Genomic DNA, 18,410 nt, shown 5'->3' with positions numbered 1-18,410 from the left:
GAGTTCGGCTTCGGTGCTCTGCTTCCTCTTCATCTTCCCAGTGCCCACGAACCAACACCCGACACGGGCCGATCATCACACACGCCATTCAGGCCCAGTTACACGTGATTTGGGCTTCGAGGCCCGATTCGAGTGAAACGTTTCTCACCTGTGAGAGACCCGTTTGACAACACAACGAATGCCATGGTGGCAATGGCATCCCATATTCCGGCGTTCGCTAGTGAAGACCGACTCGCCGGCGACCGGTAGTCGGGAGTCGGGACGACGCCGACGCACGACTACACTACCACCGCTTCCACCTCAGCAGGGCCAGGGCGCCTGCCCGTAACCTACCCAACCGGCGCTGCCATGCGCGCGGAGGTCACCCAGATCATCAGCACCTTAACTGCCGCGGTCGCGCAAATGCTCTGCTTCGCCGGCCTTGCTGCCGCCCACGCCCTCGCTGGCCGCGGCGCGCTCGTCTCCGACCCCGCGCTCACCCTCCGCCTCCTCGTGGTATAGTATTTTCGCTCTCCCTCCCGTCCCCCCTCATCTCGCCTCACCGCCGCAGGCTTGCCTAAACGTTGTCTTCTTCCTCCCGCCCTTTGCTCTCGTTTGCTCATCCCAACTGAGCATTTGTCTTGTTCGCTTATATAGGTCTGTGAAGCGCCCATAGTCATTGCAGTGTTCAGCTCCCTCAGGCGTGATCCAAAGAGCTGCTCGGTACGGTACTGCGCGCGTACAACATGTTCGATCAATTGTGTCTCTATATTTTTCCTTTAGCGTTGGGGTGACCGGGTTTTCTATACTTTCAGTTTCTCAAGGCTGCTTCTAGAGGATTGATCGACTTGCCCGTGGGTTGGCTCTATATCTTTAATTTGATTGCATTTTTACTTTGAGAACGACCAAACTTGATCTTGTGATAGTATTTTACCGTATGAGTATGAAGCCCAAAACGAACAGCTTCATGCTGGAGAGATGTGCAAATAGTTGGTTCTATCAGTAGGTTGGACGTCTAATAGTAAAAATGCTGGTTCGCTCTCTGGCAAACTGTTAGTTAAGGGTTACTGCATATCTAGAATCTGTTTATTTTCCTCTTTTCAATTCTTTGATCTTATTAGACACTTTTCTCACCCATGCCAGGAGCGTTTTCTGAATGCATTTGGAGTAGTCGTTCTTGGTGCACCTGTTGGGATCAAGTAAGCTAAGTGTACATTGAGAAAGGGTTTAGCCTATCTTTTAGTCGATGAGTAGGAACCATGACTAGGATTGGCGTCTGTAGTGCTTTGCTCTATAATTATTTCTTGCATCTGAATTTAGTGAAGCAAATCATGATATTTCAATTCCCATTTTTATTATTACACTACTACAGAAAAGATCTTTGGACAATTGCCAAAATCAACAATAGTCTCGACAATTTTGGTCCCCAGGATTAAAGGCACCTTTAGTCCCGGCCCGTAACACGCGCCAGGACTAAAGGGTCATACCCAACGGCTGCCTAATGGCTAGGACTGTCGGGGTAGAGACCCTTTAGTCTCGGCTCGTGTTACAGTCCAGGACTAAAGGGACACCTTTAGTCCCGGGGCAAGCCACCAAATATATTTATGGTACATAACTAGGATCATTAGAAAGATATTTGAATCTATTTTTTTTAAAAAATAATTTAGAGATACAAATGTTGCACACATATTTTCTATAAATTGAGTCAAACTTGTGGTATGCACGTAAACAATGATAGTTATTTAGTAATGGAGGGAGTATATTATACATTCCTACTATCAAAGAGGACTAAAAAGTTAGCATAGCAGACTTGAAGACATTTGAGAGGAGATAGTATTTCTCACCAAATGAGCCAGGTTGTACACTATGGGTGTGTTTGCTAGAGCCTAGAGGGCGCGGAGGCTGGCCCGAGCTCCCTGGCTGCAGCGGCCTGTGTTTGGTGTCACTGACCTAGTCTCGGAATCCACCCTGCATAGAGCCTAAAGCACAGAAAAACAATGGGGGGGAGGCGTTTTTTTGAAGTCACACTGACGGAGCAAGCGAGTGGCCGGGATGGAGCGGGTAGGTCACCTTCCTATCCTCTCACCTTCCTCTGTTCCACCTGACCGCGCTCCATGGCGTCGCCTGCTCCATCACCGCCGTGGCGAAGGCTGCCTGCATTTTTCTTTCATCCTCAACTCTGCTCGGTGATCTACTTCCCGAACCTTAGCCCCCCTACCACCATCGCGCCTTGCCTCCTTTGGGCGGGTCCTCCCCAGATCTAGCATGAGAGGTTGAAGGAGGCGGCGGGGCTCACCCTGGGCACTTTTTACCTGCAAACCGAACCGAAATTGCGGTTTATTCGGTTTTCGGTTGCGGGTTCGGTTATGGTTTTTGTGGTATTCGGTGTTCGGCCTCGGCTTCGATTTTATACTGAAACCGAACCGAATAACCGAATAAACCGAAATACCCTCTTTCACTCCTTCATCGCAGGTTATTTACTGTTTCAATAATGAAGAACTTTTGAAACTATGTTTGCTGCCTTGTTGATTTGTGTACTATGAGAATGTGAGATACTGAGATGCACTACTTTTAAATTTTCATGTTAAGATATTGTTTTAATATGTTGTTGCTTGCAATCTTCTGTTGTTTGAATATGCTGATGCCATTATGTTCGGTTATTGCGGTTAAAAACCGAAAACCGAATTTACAAACCGAACCGAAATTCTGCAGTTTTCATTTTTTGAATAACCGATCGGTGCTTATTTGTTAGAAACCGAAATATTTCTAACCGAACCGAACCGAATTTGCGGTTATAACCGAACGCCCAGGGCGAGGCGGGGCAGACGGTGGATGGACAGGCCGAAGCGATCACAGCTACAAGTGCGCCTCTGCGTCACGGTGCACCAACGGGGCACCGACGGCGCCGGGGGCACAACTAGGCCTAGGGCATGAAAGCGCCGGATGGAGGCCCCGTTCTCAACTCTGTCTCTAGCTGTAGCACTTTCGTTTGTATTTGATAATTATTTTCTAATCATAAATTAACTAGACTTAAAACATTCGTGTCGCAAAATTACTAGTAAACTATGTAATTAGTTATTTTTATCTATATTTACTGGTCTATGCATGCGTTTAAAGATTTGATATAATGAGAAATCTTGAAAATTTTTGAGATTTTAGAGTGAACTAAATGATGCCTTATTTTTTTGAAACTCTAAACAAGGCCTTAGGCCAACAAACAAATACGATACGATCTCTAGGTTCTTGCTGCAAACAAGGGGCCTTGCACCGGGTTTAGCCGGCTGGTCTGGGCCTGGCCGCCTGCCCGCCTTCATGCAGCGCTGCAACCTTTGTATGCACAGCTGTGGACACTGACCCTGTCGATTTCTGTCCTCGCCGTCCGTAACCCCCATAGCCTCCGTGCTCCCCACACCTCCCATGGCGCTTCCGCTCCCAAAGCCCTAGCCTCCGAATCCTCACCTCCCTCCCGTCCGCCCGCCCGCTCGCGGCCACCGGCTCCCACCTCGCCCGGCCTGCGAGAGCCAGGGCGAGGCCATGGAACACCACCACAAGCCCGGCCTGCGCGTGCGCCTCCGCATCACCGCCGCGCGGCGCCGCGCGTGGCTCTCCGCCGGTCTGCGCTCCACCTGCCGCAAGCCGCCGCGCCGCGACCCCTCGGACTCCGTCCACAAGGTCGCGCGCCGCGAGATCGGCGGCGGCCACCGACGCCCGCCGCGGCCCGCGGCGCCCTCCTCCTCCGCATTCTCGTGCCCCGAGAAATTCCGCAACTTCCAGCTCCAGGTCTGTCCTACGCGCGCCCCCTCGTAGCTGTAGTAGGCTGCCCGAGAATCTAGTGGCGACGCCGGTTGAGACAGGAATAACTGATAGTTCGGTAACCCTTGTATAGGCTGTTAGGAATGTCCTGTTCGATTTGATCCTTGTTATGAAATGGCGATACTTGTGTAGATGTTAGCATAACGTTTATAAAATGAATGACTGATACTTCGGTGAACTGGGGTTGTTTGTGACAGGGTGTGGGTACAGGCTCTGGGTCTGGCTAGATCTGGGAGTACCAACTGTGAGGAATATTGATTCCTAATTTCCTCCTGTTCGGACTGCATGTTTTTGACTGAAATCAGCTTGTAGCTTGATCCTATATAGGCTTGTGTTTTTTTTTGACAATGGAATCTGCATAACATGCCTGTCATCAAGATGCACAAATTTAATAGACATTCTGCCATTACATGCTATTGTCAGTTTGCAAGGCAAAATTAGCTGACAATGAACATACCTTAGAATTTTTCAATCTACATTGCTCATTTTTTTTCTTTTCCTGTTTTCTCAGTTTCGGAACATTCGAACACTCCTAACTTTGTGTACATTTATACACACAATGTATGAAGATTGTTTGTGAGGAATCTGGAAGGCTATTAAATGTCAGTTAAACTGCAACTTGTTGGCTTTCATCCTGGTTTTGGTGGATTTTTTTTTTCTCAGAAAACCAAGTCAGTCCATTGTTGGTAATATCAAGATTTTTATATCGTTTAAAGGATTTTGCAATAACCAAACTACCACTGTACCTCATTTCAGTCATTTGTAAGCGTGAGCTTACCAACACCAACATGTGAACAATAGTAATTCTGACATATGTTTCATTTAATTTCTGTGGTTACCATACCAGAGTATTAAATTCTTCTACGACATGTTTTTTGTTCACAGTCCATATGGTGTGGTTGATTGAGTTGGAGGGGTATGGAGAAGAAACTGAGTGTAGTGTGCTGACTTAGAACTCAGAAGCGTTGTTTTTTTCCCTCTTCTGTTTCAAATTTGTGTTAATATTGTTTGCTACTCTGGATAGAAGGAACCAAGAGGAAACACAATTTCAAGTTTGGAATCTTTTGAGATATGGATGTTCTTATATTTGACATCCAAAATGGCGGAATCTATAGTACAGAAATTTTCAAGTGGGGAGTACATGTGCACAAGCCAATGTTAAATACTATTGTGATATATAAATGAAAAGGACTTCATTGTGTACTATCTGTTGTGTACTTGTGTTGCAATGTATGGTTTAGATGTTCTATAGTTTACACGTTTTATTGAAATTGACTGTGCAGGAAGAATACGACACCTACGATGACGAGGTCCATTTTCTTGTCCAGTTGCCATTTTTGTGGACCAGAACAAAAATTATTGAAATTGTTGCAGCAAAGGATGTTATATTTGCACTTGCACAATCAGGTCTATGCGCTGCATTTAATCGAAGTAAGTCTCATGCTTTGTAGAATTTCTCTAATGATTCCCCTCTGTTTATGTTCCTTATAAACTTTCTTATTGTATTGACAGCAACAAACAAACGCATATGCTACTTGAATATAAGTCCTGATGAAGTTATTAGGAGCTTGTTTTACAACAAGAACAACGAGTCACTTATCACCGTTTCAGTTTATGAATCAGACCGTTTCAGTTCATTGAAGTGCAGAACAACACCTATAGAGTAAGATACCTCATCCATTTCTTGAAGTACACAAAAGTATTTTGAATTTATTATTGCTAACCTGTTGATCTTCCGGTGTTTGCAAAATTATTTGCGCTAGTATTTCTATGCTTTTATTTGTAATTGATGTGTTCTAAAAAAATATCAGTAGGGACATCATGTATTTATATGCTGGTATAATTTTTTTAGTTGGTTGCTGCTTTTTTTTAAGACATGATCTGATTGGTAGTAATTTTCAAATCAGCAGTTCCTTTAATTCATTTAAACTAATTTGTCTTCTCTGGTTGCAAATTTTTTAGGTACATCAGAAGAGGTCAACTGAATGATGGATTTCCTTTATTTGAAACTGAATCACTAAAATATCCTGGCTTTGTTGAGTTTGATGATGTTAATGGCAAAGTATTGACCTTTTCAGCCCAAGATAGGTAAGTGACATTTTTGCTCAACAGTATGACAGCAAGCATGTGCATTCTTTAATTGCTTCTTCTTTGCAGTACTTACAAAGTTTTTGATCTAAAGAACTACAACTTTCTGTACTCCATATGCGACAAGAACATCCAGGAAATAAAGATAAGGTTTGCTGTTACTGATCACTGATAAATCCAATTTTGATTTAGTTAGTTCATATCACGTTTCTTACCCATATTCTCTTCCATCAGTCCTGGAATCATGCTCGTGATTTATCAGAAGACAAACTATCATGTTCCACTGACTATATTGTCAATTGAGGATGGAACTCCACTGAAAACCTTCAATCAGTTGCTTCATCGAAATAGAAAGGTTGATTTCATTGAGCAGTTCAATGAAAAGCTTCTTGTGAAGCAAGACAAGGAAAATCTCCAGATTATCGATGTAGGCCACCATTAGTTTTTCTTGTTAATTCTTTCTTTCATTGTGGGAGCAGCAATTTACATTTCATTTTCGAACTGACTTGAGAGTTCCTGTCCAGGTTAGGAACTCCGACCTAATTGAAGTCAACAAAACTGAGTTCATGACTCCCTCAGCATTCATCTTTCTCTACGAAAACAATCTATTCCTGACATTCTGCAATAGGACAGTTGCAGCCTGGAATTTTCGTGGAGAGCTAGTTACATCGTTTGAGGACCATGAGTTGTGGCATCCTAACTGCAATACAAATAACATATACATCACTGCTGACCAGGACTTGATTATCTCATATTGCAAAATTTCAAAGCAGAGCACAGATTGTGCTGACAGTGAAGCTGGAGAAGGTATAGCTAAGTTTCATTCTAAATTGTGATTTTTTGATTATACTGACTCTTAGTCATCAAAATAATCCTGCTAAATTTTTTCAGTTTCATCCATGGGATCAATTAACATGAGCAACATCTTTACTGGAAAGTGCGTAGCCAAGATCTCCCCCAGTGACCCTACTCTCACAATTGCTCCTCGAAAGAGAGGCGGCAACAGCAGATCTACCATCCACAGCACTGTCCCGGAAGCTCTTGAGGACATCACTGCTCTCTTCTACGATGAGGACCGCAATGAAATCTACACTGGAAACAGCAAAGGCTTGGTGCATGTCTGGTCAAACTAACCTTGACATCCACCCCCTACCTTGTACATACCCCTTGCACCTGTACTCGTTTTTCCTTATAGAACAAAGATGAAATTCCTGTCTGATTATAGCGGGAGTGTAACTTCCCAGACATATATCATTGGTAGAAGAATCTGATGTAGAATATGTTTTTGTGTAATGTATCTTGGCGAAAAGGTTTTCACATAAAGCGGTTTATTCCAAAATCTGCTCTAAGTTTCTCAAGCATTTTCCATTTGGAAATGTTCCTATAGCGCCTAAAGTCAACCTCCAGTTCCGATGCGGATTTCCCATTGCTGTGTGACTGAGTGGGCAGTGCAGTGACTTTGGAAATGTTCCGTCCTACAAAATACTTCTCTCAAAGGTCAAAGGTCCTCGTGACAGTGATAAACAGTGGTATAGTATCTTTTTTTTTGTCTGAAAAGCCATGGTCAAAAATACTGATAGCTAATTTGTTGTGAGAGAAAAACACTGTTGAATAGCTAATAGATTCGGCACTCAAGCGAAAAGACTTTTAAAGCAATTCACCATCTTAAAAAAAGGAATATGGGTCCTCTCCAATGATGGTTACCATTAGCGTCCTTGTCACCTTGTTTAGTTTATGAAAAACATATTTGTAGTTATAGTAATTAGTATTTAATTATAAACTATACAATTAGTTATTTTTTAATTATATTTAATAGCACCAGCAGTAATAAATTTCACTCTGAGGCCTTGTTTAGTTCCGAAAAGATTTCGGATTTTAGTACTGTAGCATTTTCGTTGTAGCATTTTCGTTTGTTTGTGACAAATATTGTCCAATCATAAACTAACTAGGTTCAAAAGATTCGTCTCGTAAATTACGGATAAACTGTGCAATTAGTTTTTTTTTATTTATATTTAGTGCTTTATGCATGTACCACAAGATTTGATGTGACAGAAAATCTTAAAAAAGTTTTAAATTTCGAGGTGAACTAACAAGGCTCGAGTAAGTTTTCCCGCTTACGATGACACAACAAGCTGGAAGCCTTAACGAGTCCATGACATGTGGGGCCTTCTTTCCTTGTCCCCACCACTCAGTAGCACGCGTCGTCCAAGGAAACTGAGCGCAGCGTGCGGGCAATACCACCAACCAGCCCTGAGCCCACCGCCGTGTACTAGCTTCGTAACGACACTACCGGCCCTGGGTTATCCCTATCGCCAACAAGCCGCCACCAAAAACAACACGCGCGGACGGAACAAGTCGGCCACGGGGACAGCCACGCGCACGTCTCCCTCGGATATCCGTCTCCCTCTCCTCTCTCTCCCCTATTCGCCGCCGTTGGGGTTGGGAGTTGCGAAGCGAGACAAGCCACCGGTCGCCGCGCGATTAGGGTTTGGCTTCGATGGAGCCGGCCTCCTCGTCCACGCCTGCTCCTCCTCCGGCGGAGGCGGAGGCGGCGGCGAGGCGGAGGCTGCCGGAGGAGCTGAAGCTGCGGCGGAGGACGCTGGAGTCGGTGCTGGAGCAGTGCCAGCGCGCGCTCGAGATGATGCACGAGGCCGATCTGGGGGATCCTGCTGAAGGGGCAAGCTTCAAGGAGGTGGATGTGGAGGAGGAGGGGGGCGGCGACGGCGGCGGGGACGAGGGGGCGCCGCCGCCACCACCCTCGGAGACCGACTACGAGGCGGACGAGGTGAGGGGGGGGGGGGGGGGGAGATCTGGCTTTGCATTTCTTAGTTTTGCTGCCTAAGGGTTCGTAGCAATTTGGGTTCGGGAATCCGTAGCTTGATTGATGGGGGTAGTTTGCGGCAGTTAGGCGTTTCCTGAGACCGATGAGGACGAGAGTAAGTGATTATTAAGCTCAAATCGGAGGTTGCTGCGCGTCAGGACTAGGTTAGATTTACACGAAATTGCTACGATTTGAGTGGCCGCACCTCAATTATTGCCTTTGCTGTTTTTGTGGTACTACGTGCTGAGCAGCAGATGATTTTAATCATGACAGTTTGCCAGATACACTAATAGGTTCTTAACTCTTAAGGTCAAACTTGGCGGCGAAGCTGGTACTATCTGTAGTCCAGTTAAATGTGTCAGAGTGGAGAGATTAAAATGAGATTGCATAGCAGATGAGGCCATTAATTTGGTAGTTGGTATGTATTTTGATAAGTGATTTACTGATTTGTACTCCCACATTTTTTCACATTATGTGTGTAGCAAATAAATAAATAAATAGCAGATTCATAGACTTTGGAATAGTTGACATGTTACAATGAATTCCTTGTGCAACATGGGTCCAGGCTATTCATGGTATGAAGCTTATACCAATTATAAATTCTGTTTTCCTGGTCATCAGTTTGAGCTAAACTGTTTTCTGGCACTTGAACTGTGCTCTGGCACTATGGCAGTGATGCGTTTTACCTATTGATGGTAGCATAAATTAGATCGGCCTTTCACTGCTTGTTCCTTTCTGTTTTCAAGCCTCCCTAAGGTCTCTACATCTTCATTAACTTGCAGCTGTGTGATCTTCTGAAATCAAGGGTTCAATCGCCTGAATTTCTAGAGAAGCTAGATACCCTTCAGAAGTCAGTATATCAACATGGTGCAGGTGCATTTGCTGTACATAATTACCCTTTGCTGGATTTAGAATAGAACTGTACTTGTTTTTCACAATGCATGCATGCACTGTCTTGTCCACAATTTAGAAACCCCCATTTGTATACACAGTTGAATTGAACCTGACAACTGAACAGTTCTACAATGACTCTTGTAACAGTGGATGAAACAGTATCATGGGATATTATAAGTGCGGCAGATATATGGGATGATAAGAGTGTGAATGTTAGTGATGATTCAGAAGACGGATATGTTCTTGTTAAGCAAGAGGACATAGTTGATGGTATTGCATGCTTCATGGCTGCATACTTGCTGTCACTGAAACAAACTAAGGTATATAAAGTGCAGTTCACTTTCTATTTGCTCATGTACATAAGTGCATTTTGTTTGTCTATATATTCTTTATATTAGAAGATGAATTGTATGACTGCCAATAGTTCTCAAGGGCCAAGGCAACATAATCTCTATTCTCTGATTTCTCCCTGCTAGTCTTACGGTAGTTTATCTGTTCTGCTGTCATATTGATTTGGGAAGGGATGTCTCTATTTTTCTTGTTTTCATGCATTGACTGCTGATGGCACAAAAATTCATATTATGCAGGACCTGACACCCAATCAACTTCAACAAGGTTAACATTGTGTTCCATTATTTGAGATGAATTCGGTTGTTACTTATTATATGAAATCCTATATTAAGACTCCCCATTTTAAATTTTGTCAGCTCTTAGCAAGACATTTTCAACTAAAAAGAGGAAAAGCAAGCTGCAGAAGGCATGGGATGGAACGAAAGTTGTTTACAATATAGCATCATGGAGCGCGACGGCTATTGGGTAAGTTACCCGTGCTAATAGGAGTAATACTGTTAGTAAATATGGATACAACTCCTGGGACATAATCGTTGTACAGAAATCCATAGACCACGTCAAGGAATGTTTGAATTCCTCTGGCCATTGCCTTATGTTTTGTTTCTGTAGAATATCAGAAGCATTTTGACAGAACTCCACGAGCATTTCAATGTAGCTATGCAAAATATCATCTTGCAGACTAGGTTACAAATATCTTAAACTTAATTCCTTATAGTATGAGCAAGCTTCACTGCTCATTAGGCTGCTTGGCACTATACTTGACTGGCCGATACACTAGGACCCTTTAGATGGAATAGCCTTTCGTCCCAATGACAGAGGTACATCAGGGCAGCTGGGCATTATCACTCTGATGTGACCCTTTTAGTTTCTGAATTGGTGGAGATCAGATTCCAACAACTTAGATTGCTAGCATCAGCTTGATTATAGAATTGTATTTTAATACCTCTGTTTATCCAGGATGTGGGTACTTGTAACAGTATTTACATTGCGAACACTAACCCACATTTCATTTTGTAAGCACTTAAATTGTTGTATCATCGTCTAGGGAGATATAGTCATGTAGTGATAAAGTTTCCAATGAACCTGCAGCTGTTAAATAGCATTGCTATAGCCTTGTAACTTGTGCATACTAATTCTCTGTTGTCCTTGTACAGTATCTACCAAAATCCTGCGATTGTACAAGCAGCAACTGCAGCCTTCTGGACATCCTGTCGTGTAATATCAAAGTTTCTGTGAATTCATGGCTAGACGGTGCAAATATGCAAACATTGTGTGGCTGTGGCTTGGGCCTATGCTGAAGGCCTCCCTCTCCGTTTCCAAAGATCAAAGGGAAACAAAAAAAAAAAAGTTCCTAAACTTTGTGGCATGCTTAGATTATGATGTAAATAGCCTGCAAGTTCGTTGATTGATTTAAACAGTAACATCATATGCTCAAAGCATTAAGCAACATCAGTTACCGGTGATGATTAATATAGGGCTGGTCAGTGGTATCTCGCATACACAGGTTGAGTGCACGCACCATCACCTATTTACCAGTACCATTTGTATCAGACCTTGAACAACTACTGTACATAAGCCCATGGGTTGCGTATCAGTCATCCCGCTTAACATTAGTGTATCAGTGTGATTGTAAATATTTCGATTCATTTGAATAAATTCACTCGCATTTGTTTCACCCGTACAATTTGTCGCTGTGGAAATATGCAATATTTGCTAAATTGCTACCATAAATTCGTAGTATTGTTCTTAACAGGTGATACATGTCATGGTTTAAAGTTTAATGCTCAGATTCATATATGAAAATGGCTCAACATGGATCTCGCAATCGAAACAGTGCAACTCAGGCTACAATGTACTCGCAGAAGAAGAATACAATTAGTAAAGAGAACGAGAAATGTTGTATAGGCCCTTGCAGGGACTGCATGGTCTGGAAACATGGGAGTTCAATGTTGTACGATGAGAGAATAGGCCAAGATACTCCCCTTTCTGAGTTCTTACAAATGTCTACTTGTAAATCAGAACAACTAATCATTAGTCTGATCACTGGGATTTATCCCTGTAGCTTCGCGCCCTGAACTTAAAAACAGCGCAATTGTAGACTGCAGTCATAGCTATGACGAATACTCCGACATACGTGCACACTGTTGCTGCGCAGACATAGAGGTACCTGTTGGTATTTAGGAATTTAAGTGGGTCAGCTAACAGTGAAATTGTATGTATATAGCATATAAAATAGAATATGCATATTCGATCCTGTAGAAAATATATTACGCGTTAACGGTTCTACAAGTAGGAACATCCTGGTGACTTCTATTGTTTATGCGCTTTCGAAGATGACAGGGGAATCAAGAACTAGGATGCCATTTTCACATCAAAATTTATCTTTCAACATATGATGCTTACAGAGGAACCATATCGTACATTTATAATATACAAAACTTGCACTCCATTCATAAAGGTTGTCATTCTAGTGCTGTTCCAAGTCAAGTATTTCTATCTTTGACCATCAATTCCTAGAAATTCATATAGTTTAAGTATGTGAATTTTATTTCTCATGGTGGACCAAAAAACATAAATAAATCTTAGAATGTTATAAACTATACAGATTTCTAGGAATTGATGGTCAATATGCTTGACTTAGGACAAAGCTATAATGAAAACCTTTTCGAACTGGAGTACTCTATGTAAAACGGATAAGTGACCAGAGGTTTATTTGTAAGACATTTATTCGATACTTACTTTGGTGAAAATACGCTCCAAACAAATAAGTGATTCCTCATGAGTAGCAAAACAATGGTGTATGAAGTCAACGCAAGAGAATTAATGAGCAAAGGAAACAAACATGGCAATGTGACCATTTTGTCTAGAATATAGCTCCATTTCAAGTGCCGTAGAGTAGAGATATCATCAATATCTTTCACCGATACATGAAGGACCAACCCAAGGTATAACATCAGAGGTGATGCATATGTTATCATAAACATCAGTATACCAGAAAGAACTGTGGAGTAACTTGAAATGCCCTGTCAAAATTCATCAGTCAAGTCAGAAGGAAATGGAGAAAAGGGGTCTTGAGGCATTCTTGGTTAAAACTTACAATGAATGCTCCAGCAACATCAATGCTGGCAAGGCTATTTGTATTCCCAAGACCAAAGTGACCAGCCATTCCCAAGAACTGCATTGCCACAACCTACACGGTTTATTGCCAACAGTAAGTCAAATAAAAATAACTATTTCCCTGATGCCACGAGTTTAAAAAATGGAAACATGATGCTGAGCGAGCAAAGATTACCAAGAATATGCAAGAGACTTACCTGTACCCATTGTTTATGTAATGTTTTATCCAGAGAAAAATGAACTACACTCGAGACTGTTTGCAAGAAAATGAGGAAAAGAGGAATTGCATTGATTGGTTGTTGAAGAAGCAACTGCAGAAGGCCCCAGAACGCTGTATATGTTATTCCAGTGAGAAAAAGTGAATTTCTGATGCCATGTATAGCCTTTACAGGACTAGAACCAGAGGATGCTGATTCTGCTTCCGTGGAAAATATTGGAAATACCCAAGGTGAAGCAAGAACAGTGGCAGATATTGAAACACTAGCAATCACATAAAACTGTCGAGCTATTGATGCTGTGCTATGGTTAATTGGTAATGAAGTACTGATTTGATTTGCGCAGATATGCAGCAGAACCAAAAATCCACAAAAAATGTGGGTCAACCATACTCCTATAACAAACTTTGATCTTGCTCTGAGTAAAGTGAGTGAAACTGAAAACAATACCACAACTGCAAGAAATGAGATAATCTGCAGAGACTTCACAACAGAAGAGTCAGCTTGCGCCAGTAACTTTGAAATATCAGGAAAGTGAACCCAGTTGATCCCACCTTGATGCCAAGCTCTTATAACTCTCCCAGCAACAAGAACAATAAGGATAGTACATAACTTGTAAACATTTCTCTTGCCCGGGGTTAATTCAAAGCTTGTAGCATAGGAAAAGTTACTTTTGTCAAAGCTCTCTTCTGCTTTATGACCAAGTGTTGGATTTGATCCTTTTAGCATTGAATGGATTGCCTTGGTCAGAAATATTAAATACAGAGTAGAAGTGAGAAAGTGCCATGTATACTGCTCTTCTTCCACAAAAGAACTTGAACCAAGACTGATGACATAGAGAAACATCCCAGCAAGAACAAGAACCTCATCAAGGTGGCAGCGTTGATCCAAATATGACTCTGAATGTTGATCAACTTGACTCAGAGACCGTCCCTTAAGTAGGCAAGACACAGTGCTCATGAGGAAAAGGCATGACACCGTCATCAGCAGGATTGCAGAGACCAGTAAATATAATGGTTTCTGTAATAAAAGAAAACAAGTCATTCTTAAGAAAGGCAAACCTAGCAGAAAGCTACTTGAAACTAAGGTACAAATCTGCAAAGAGAGTAAAATTACATCGGTTGCTCTGTGAGACAACCACTCACTCGCATATCTTAAGAAGCCATAGTAGTTATCTGCAGCAGTTCCATAGTACCCAGCTTGAACAGACCTGAAACAAGTTCTTTTTAAGCAACAATGAACAAAGATACTCACAACAGTTTAAGGAGATTGTCTGTAGAAGCTCACTTGAAATCAGAACCTCGATGAAGACGTGAGGATTGATGAGAAGAAAAGGCTTTAGAAAGTAAATGGCACAATTTTTTCTCAATAGATTCATGAAGGATGTCAAGTACAATGCTGCCCTCCGAATTAATACATTCTTCAAGGCAGAAGGCAGGTACTTGTGCTTGCAGCAATCTTAAGATTTGCCATGAGTTAAGCTCTAACATCCTTAGTTTCTGGTCATCTGAAACAAGATGCACTCATCATCTCCAAACAGTGAAAGCTAAGAGGAGTATTTAATAATATAATTTGTAAACAATTCAATATTATGATGTGACCAAATATGATTGAACTGATTAGGCAACCCCTGAAAATAACTTACTGAAATAATTTCAAGCTCACAAGCATAAATTATCTATTCCTTGTCATTCATGATGAACCTTAATGCACCAAAAAATGGAAGGTAAAAATAAAATCACCTGTCAACGAGTTTAAAGGCTCTGGAAGCACAACACCAAAATTATTCTTCGGAATTGGTACACCAAGTAGAAGAGCAAGAGTCGGGGCAAGATCCACCTGACAAAGGATGTCAGAGTTGTATATTGATCTCTTGGGAGTTCGGACTTCGGACTATCTTTAAGAGTACTGTAATTATCTATTCAGCTTGAATGGGGAGAACATAAAGCCTAGTGATTGGAAAATGTCATACAGCAACAATGTTTTCTTGGCTCAAAGAATATGCAAAAAATGAGCAACACAAACATCCAAAGATGAACTAGAAGGTATACAGAACCTCTATAAGTAACATAAATGTAGGTCATTTATAAAGTTTAGACTTTACTTGAAGTGCTTCATTCTGGTCATAGGGTGAACAATATGGGCTCTCAACACTGTGTCCTATAAAAAGGGCAAGTGAATCAGTTTCTTCATATGAAGATCCTCCATGATTACCCCCTTCAGTCATGCCATGATCGCTAACCACAACCTGAAACAATGGGAGACACCAAAATGAGCATCAGAATTTTTCTTGGGTACATTTTTTGGGGAAAATATATATAACCAAGCATATATAATGCAACCCAGAAGATAGAATACATAAAATTTTGGGCCGGCTGCGTTCAATTTTTTTTGGCTTGCTAAACTTTACATGTGGCAATTCAATAAAGATCAATAGAAATTAGAATGACATAGAGATAAACTTTGTCAAACATGGACACATGAATTAACAATACAAATCCATCATTTGCTGGTGGACTCCCAAAGCAATCTCCCACAGATGTTGAAACATGTCATCAGTTGTCATATAGCATGTACATGACTAGAAAAAGAAGATTATTTGTCAAAACAAGAAAGAATCACAGACGAAAAGTGTTCTGTTCATATTATCCAGAAGGCTCGCAGCATGCACCCGTCTAATGACATCATCCATCTCCTTCATCTTTTGGGTCATCAAAACACTATCATTTCAAAGTTTTAACTCAAAATTATCACCAGTTGAACCCGCACAAAAGCATTAAAGCCTGAAAGGTGATGACATACTTACCTCCGGCGGCCACCTATATGTCCAACATGGTCTAAGCCTAGATAGTGAAGAACCTGTAATTATCCAAAAGAAAAAAGGAAAAAAAAACAAATGGCTTACTACTCTTCAAAAAGACATTGCAAAACAACCTTGTAGATAAGCACTAGACAATGAATGATATGTAAAGAGGGTTACTTATTATAAAAAAAAACAAACTCTAGTCCTGCACTGTACAGTTGTAATTCAAGCAATTGGACATAACATTATCAATCCACAAGGACTAATAAATGAGACAAGCACCGAGGTAAGAGCAAAAGCATACCAAGACACTCCAGTCTTTTGCAGCAAGCTCAAATTCTAAGTGGCGTGAAACGTTGAAATCAACCTCAACTGTATCTTTCACCTGAAAGATAGTTACAAACAATTGAACAAAATTTTATTGATAAAAACGCTAGGTTGCTCAGAACAACCAAAATATCATCACTAAGCAAGTATCAAGAGTTCAAGAATCAAGACATAAGCTTACGTACTGCATATGCAAATATCTGCAAGCATAGCCCAAAGTAGCTGATGCTCTCCTTAAAAATGTTGTATCATCATCAGGAGAATAATGAGGTTTTGCTTTATAGTGGATAAAAATATGCCGAACAAATGGTATGGAGAGGCCAATTACAAGCAAACTCTAAAATATACGTCCATGTTTGGTCTACTCGCTTTTTGTCTAGTGGTTTCAGTAATGTTGGCAGATTCCTACAAAATAAAACAGGGAAGCAATAATATGCTCTCGGAAGTAACCAGTAGGCTAAAGTTTCAGGTGACAGACATTATCATATTATCCTTCCACTGTGTCAAAAACATGTGCCGTGAGGGATAAAAAGACTTACATAAAAACTGCTCACTCCATCTTGTCTAGTGAATAGTGTTGGGAACAATTTGATCCATGTCTCATCTCCCAGCATCACTAACTTCAAACCAATCATATGAAGCTGATCTGCATAGGTGTGCATTCGTGAAGTATGATAGATATAGTATATAAGCAATTTTGCAACCATTGAAACAGATACCAACAGGGAATACAAAACACAAAAGATCTCACATACTAATGGCGGTTTAGTGTACAGAGGTTAAATTAGTATGAAACGGGTAGGGAGGTACAGAGAGGTTCTAACCAAGAAGATTGTCCTCTAAGAAGGCTTGAGTATTGAAATTAAATGCTACGTCTAGAAAACCGCCAATTGCCCCAGATACCATAGCCTAAAAAAAGAGTACAGTTAGTATTGCGGACCACTTGAATAAAAGGGTGTCTCTAGAAAGAAGTCTTACTTTTAGTCGGGGCATTGTGACAGTGGGAGGTGCAGCCTTGGCATGGTAAGCTGCTGCTTTGCAACCAGCTAACAAAGACTGAGTGTATGGCATAGACTCCATCATTTCTTTGCTTGGAGGTTTCCTGCCTCTCCCAAGTACAAATTCAGCAGGTAGTCCATCTATTACCTAAATGGACATTCAAAAACTCAAAAGGCAAAAAAATGAAATAAAAAAGGGGGTAAGACAAAATATCAGCAAAACATATTTGAACTATGCTGCTGAACCAAATGAACATCCATATCAGTTCAGAACATACCATCAACACTAAGCGATCGTACACAGGAGGGATCCCAGAGAGTTCCTGGCGTACAGAAAATAACAACGGTGAGCATCATAACTGATAATGCGATCTGTTCAGATTTTTCAAATTTCAGGGGAAAATGCATAGTATCCCAGTGTGCTGTGGGCACAGTTATCCACTAGCTCAACCTTCCTAAGCTTCGTCCTAGCAGCATAACAATGCAGCACATAGCTGTACGAGCAGTACCTGCACGAAGAACGGAGACAGTAGCAACGCCTTACCCTGTACAGAGATCTGAGCTGATCCGGGGGAAGCGCCGGCTCCTGCTGCCCAGCACTAACGGAACCGCACGACGGCACCTGGTAGCTCTCCTCTCCACTGAACACAACCAGACGAGAGCGAACACCGTAAATTTCACGGCATAGCCAGCGACTCAGGACTCTTAAGTTAAGAGAAACCAAAGCAGAGGCACAGGGGCGCGGACCTGAAGCCACGCAGCGTGGGCTTCACGGGGAAGAACCCGTAGAGGAAGAGGGAGAGGCCGGCGACCTGAAGCAGCACCGCCGCCACGGTCCACCCTGCGACGGCGGCGCCCATGGCTTCCCTCCGCCGCGGAACGGCGGAAGCCGGCGGCCCAGCGCGACGAGCAAACTAAACTAACCGTCCCAGTGAGACGACTGACTCCTCAGCCCAGAGTTTAATGGGCCGGGACGAAGCCCATCCAGGATAAAGAGGGCTACT

At 42.1% G+C, this 18,410-nt stretch overlaps 3 protein-coding genes across 7 annotated transcripts; 2 read left to right on the top strand and 1 right to left on the bottom strand.

Moving 5' to 3' along the window:
- Window positions 248–7,221, top strand: LOC8081946. Of its 3 annotated transcripts, XM_021460397.1 has the most exons (11): window positions 248–495; window positions 637–702; window positions 795–837; window positions 1,123–1,178; window positions 5,076–5,223; window positions 5,305–5,455; window positions 5,755–5,880; window positions 5,950–6,030; window positions 6,115–6,307; window positions 6,405–6,687; window positions 6,772–7,221. In XM_021460397.1, the coding sequence occupies exons 1-11, from the start codon at window positions 349–351 to the stop codon at window positions 7,011–7,013; spliced, it is 1,536 nt and encodes a 511-aa protein (XP_021316072.1). In that variant the 5' UTR covers window positions 248–348; the 3' UTR covers window positions 7,014–7,221. The 3 variants fall into 3 exon arrangements, with proteins under 3 accessions (XP_021316072.1, XP_002454662.1, XP_021316073.1); XM_002454617.2 differs by lacking the exons at window positions 248–495; window positions 637–702; window positions 795–837; window positions 1,123–1,178 and adding an exon at window positions 3,289–3,759; XM_021460398.1 differs by lacking the exons at window positions 248–495; window positions 637–702; window positions 795–837; window positions 1,123–1,178 and adding an exon at window positions 4,341–4,394.
- On the top strand, window positions 8,200–11,621 carry LOC8082691. The gene is made up of 6 exons (XM_002454616.2): window positions 8,200–8,665; window positions 9,484–9,574; window positions 9,743–9,915; window positions 10,183–10,210; window positions 10,303–10,411; window positions 11,101–11,621. Exons 1-6 carry the CDS (start codon window positions 8,378–8,380, stop codon window positions 11,180–11,182), a joined length of 771 nt encoding a protein of 256 aa, XP_002454661.1. The 5' UTR covers window positions 8,200–8,377; the 3' UTR covers window positions 11,183–11,621.
- On the bottom strand, window positions 11,716–18,345 carry LOC8081945 (GPI ethanolamine phosphate transferase 2). 3 transcript variants are annotated; one of them, XM_021460255.1, is made up of 17 exons: window positions 18,154–18,344; window positions 17,951–18,047; window positions 17,685–17,729; window positions 17,387–17,554; window positions 17,233–17,317; window positions 16,948–17,054; window positions 16,386–16,466; window positions 16,085–16,137; window positions 15,905–15,998; window positions 15,383–15,526; window positions 15,021–15,117; window positions 14,566–14,785; window positions 14,395–14,488; window positions 13,261–14,298; window positions 13,044–13,136; window positions 12,686–12,969; window positions 11,716–12,113 (listed from the first exon to the last, which is right to left on the bottom strand). In XM_021460255.1, exons 1-17 carry the CDS (start codon window positions 18,264–18,266, stop codon window positions 11,987–11,989), a joined length of 2,940 nt encoding a protein of 979 aa, XP_021315930.1. In that variant the 5' UTR covers window positions 18,267–18,344; the 3' UTR covers window positions 11,716–11,986. The 3 variants fall into 3 exon arrangements, with proteins under 3 accessions (XP_021315930.1, XP_021315931.1, XP_021315932.1); XM_021460256.1 differs by having other exon boundaries at window positions 11,750–12,113; window positions 15,950–15,998; window positions 18,154–18,345; XM_021460257.1 differs by lacking the exon at window positions 18,154–18,344 and having other exon boundaries at window positions 11,750–12,113; window positions 17,387–17,573; window positions 17,951–18,028.

The sequence above is a fragment of the Sorghum bicolor genome, chromosome 4, assembly GCF_000003195.3.
Source record: "Sorghum bicolor cultivar BTx623 chromosome 4, Sorghum_bicolor_NCBIv3, whole genome shotgun sequence".
NCBI lineage: Eukaryota > Viridiplantae > Streptophyta > Magnoliopsida > Poales > Poaceae > Sorghum > Sorghum bicolor.
The sequence above is the reverse complement of the archived record's forward strand: the minus strand, read 5'-3'. Positions and strand labels throughout refer to the sequence as shown.

Coding starts and splice junctions, on each gene's coding strand:
- LOC8081946 (XM_021460397.1), top strand. CDS start 349: ATGCGCGCGGAGGTCACCCAGATCATCAGCACCTTAACTGCCGCGGTC. Junction 1,179..5,075: donor GGTGCACCTGTTGGGATCAA/GTAAGCTAAGTG, acceptor TTGACTGTGCAG/GAAGAATACGACACCTACGA. Junction 6,688..6,771: donor TGACAGTGAAGCTGGAGAAG/GTATAGCTAAGT, acceptor AAATTTTTTCAG/TTTCATCCATGGGATCAATT.
- LOC8082691 (XM_002454616.2), top strand. CDS start 8,378: ATGGAGCCGGCCTCCTCGTCCACGCCTGCTCCTCCTCCGGCGGAGGCG. Junction 9,575..9,742: donor AGTATATCAACATGGTGCAG/GTGCATTTGCTG, acceptor CTCTTGTAACAG/TGGATGAAACAGTATCATGG. Junction 10,211..10,302: donor ACCCAATCAACTTCAACAAG/GTTAACATTGTG, acceptor AAATTTTGTCAG/CTCTTAGCAAGACATTTTCA.
- LOC8081945 (XM_021460255.1), bottom strand. CDS start 18,266: ATGGGCGCCGCCGTCGCAGGGTGGACCGTGGCGGCGGTGCTGCTTCAG. Junction 16,138..16,385: donor CAAAAGACTGGAGTGTCTTG/GTATGCTTTTGC, acceptor GGATAATTACAG/GTTCTTCACTATCTAGGCTT. Junction 15,527..15,904: donor ATATGAACAGAACACTTTTC/GTCTGTGATTCT, acceptor CCATTGTTTCAG/GTTGTGGTTAGCGATCATGG.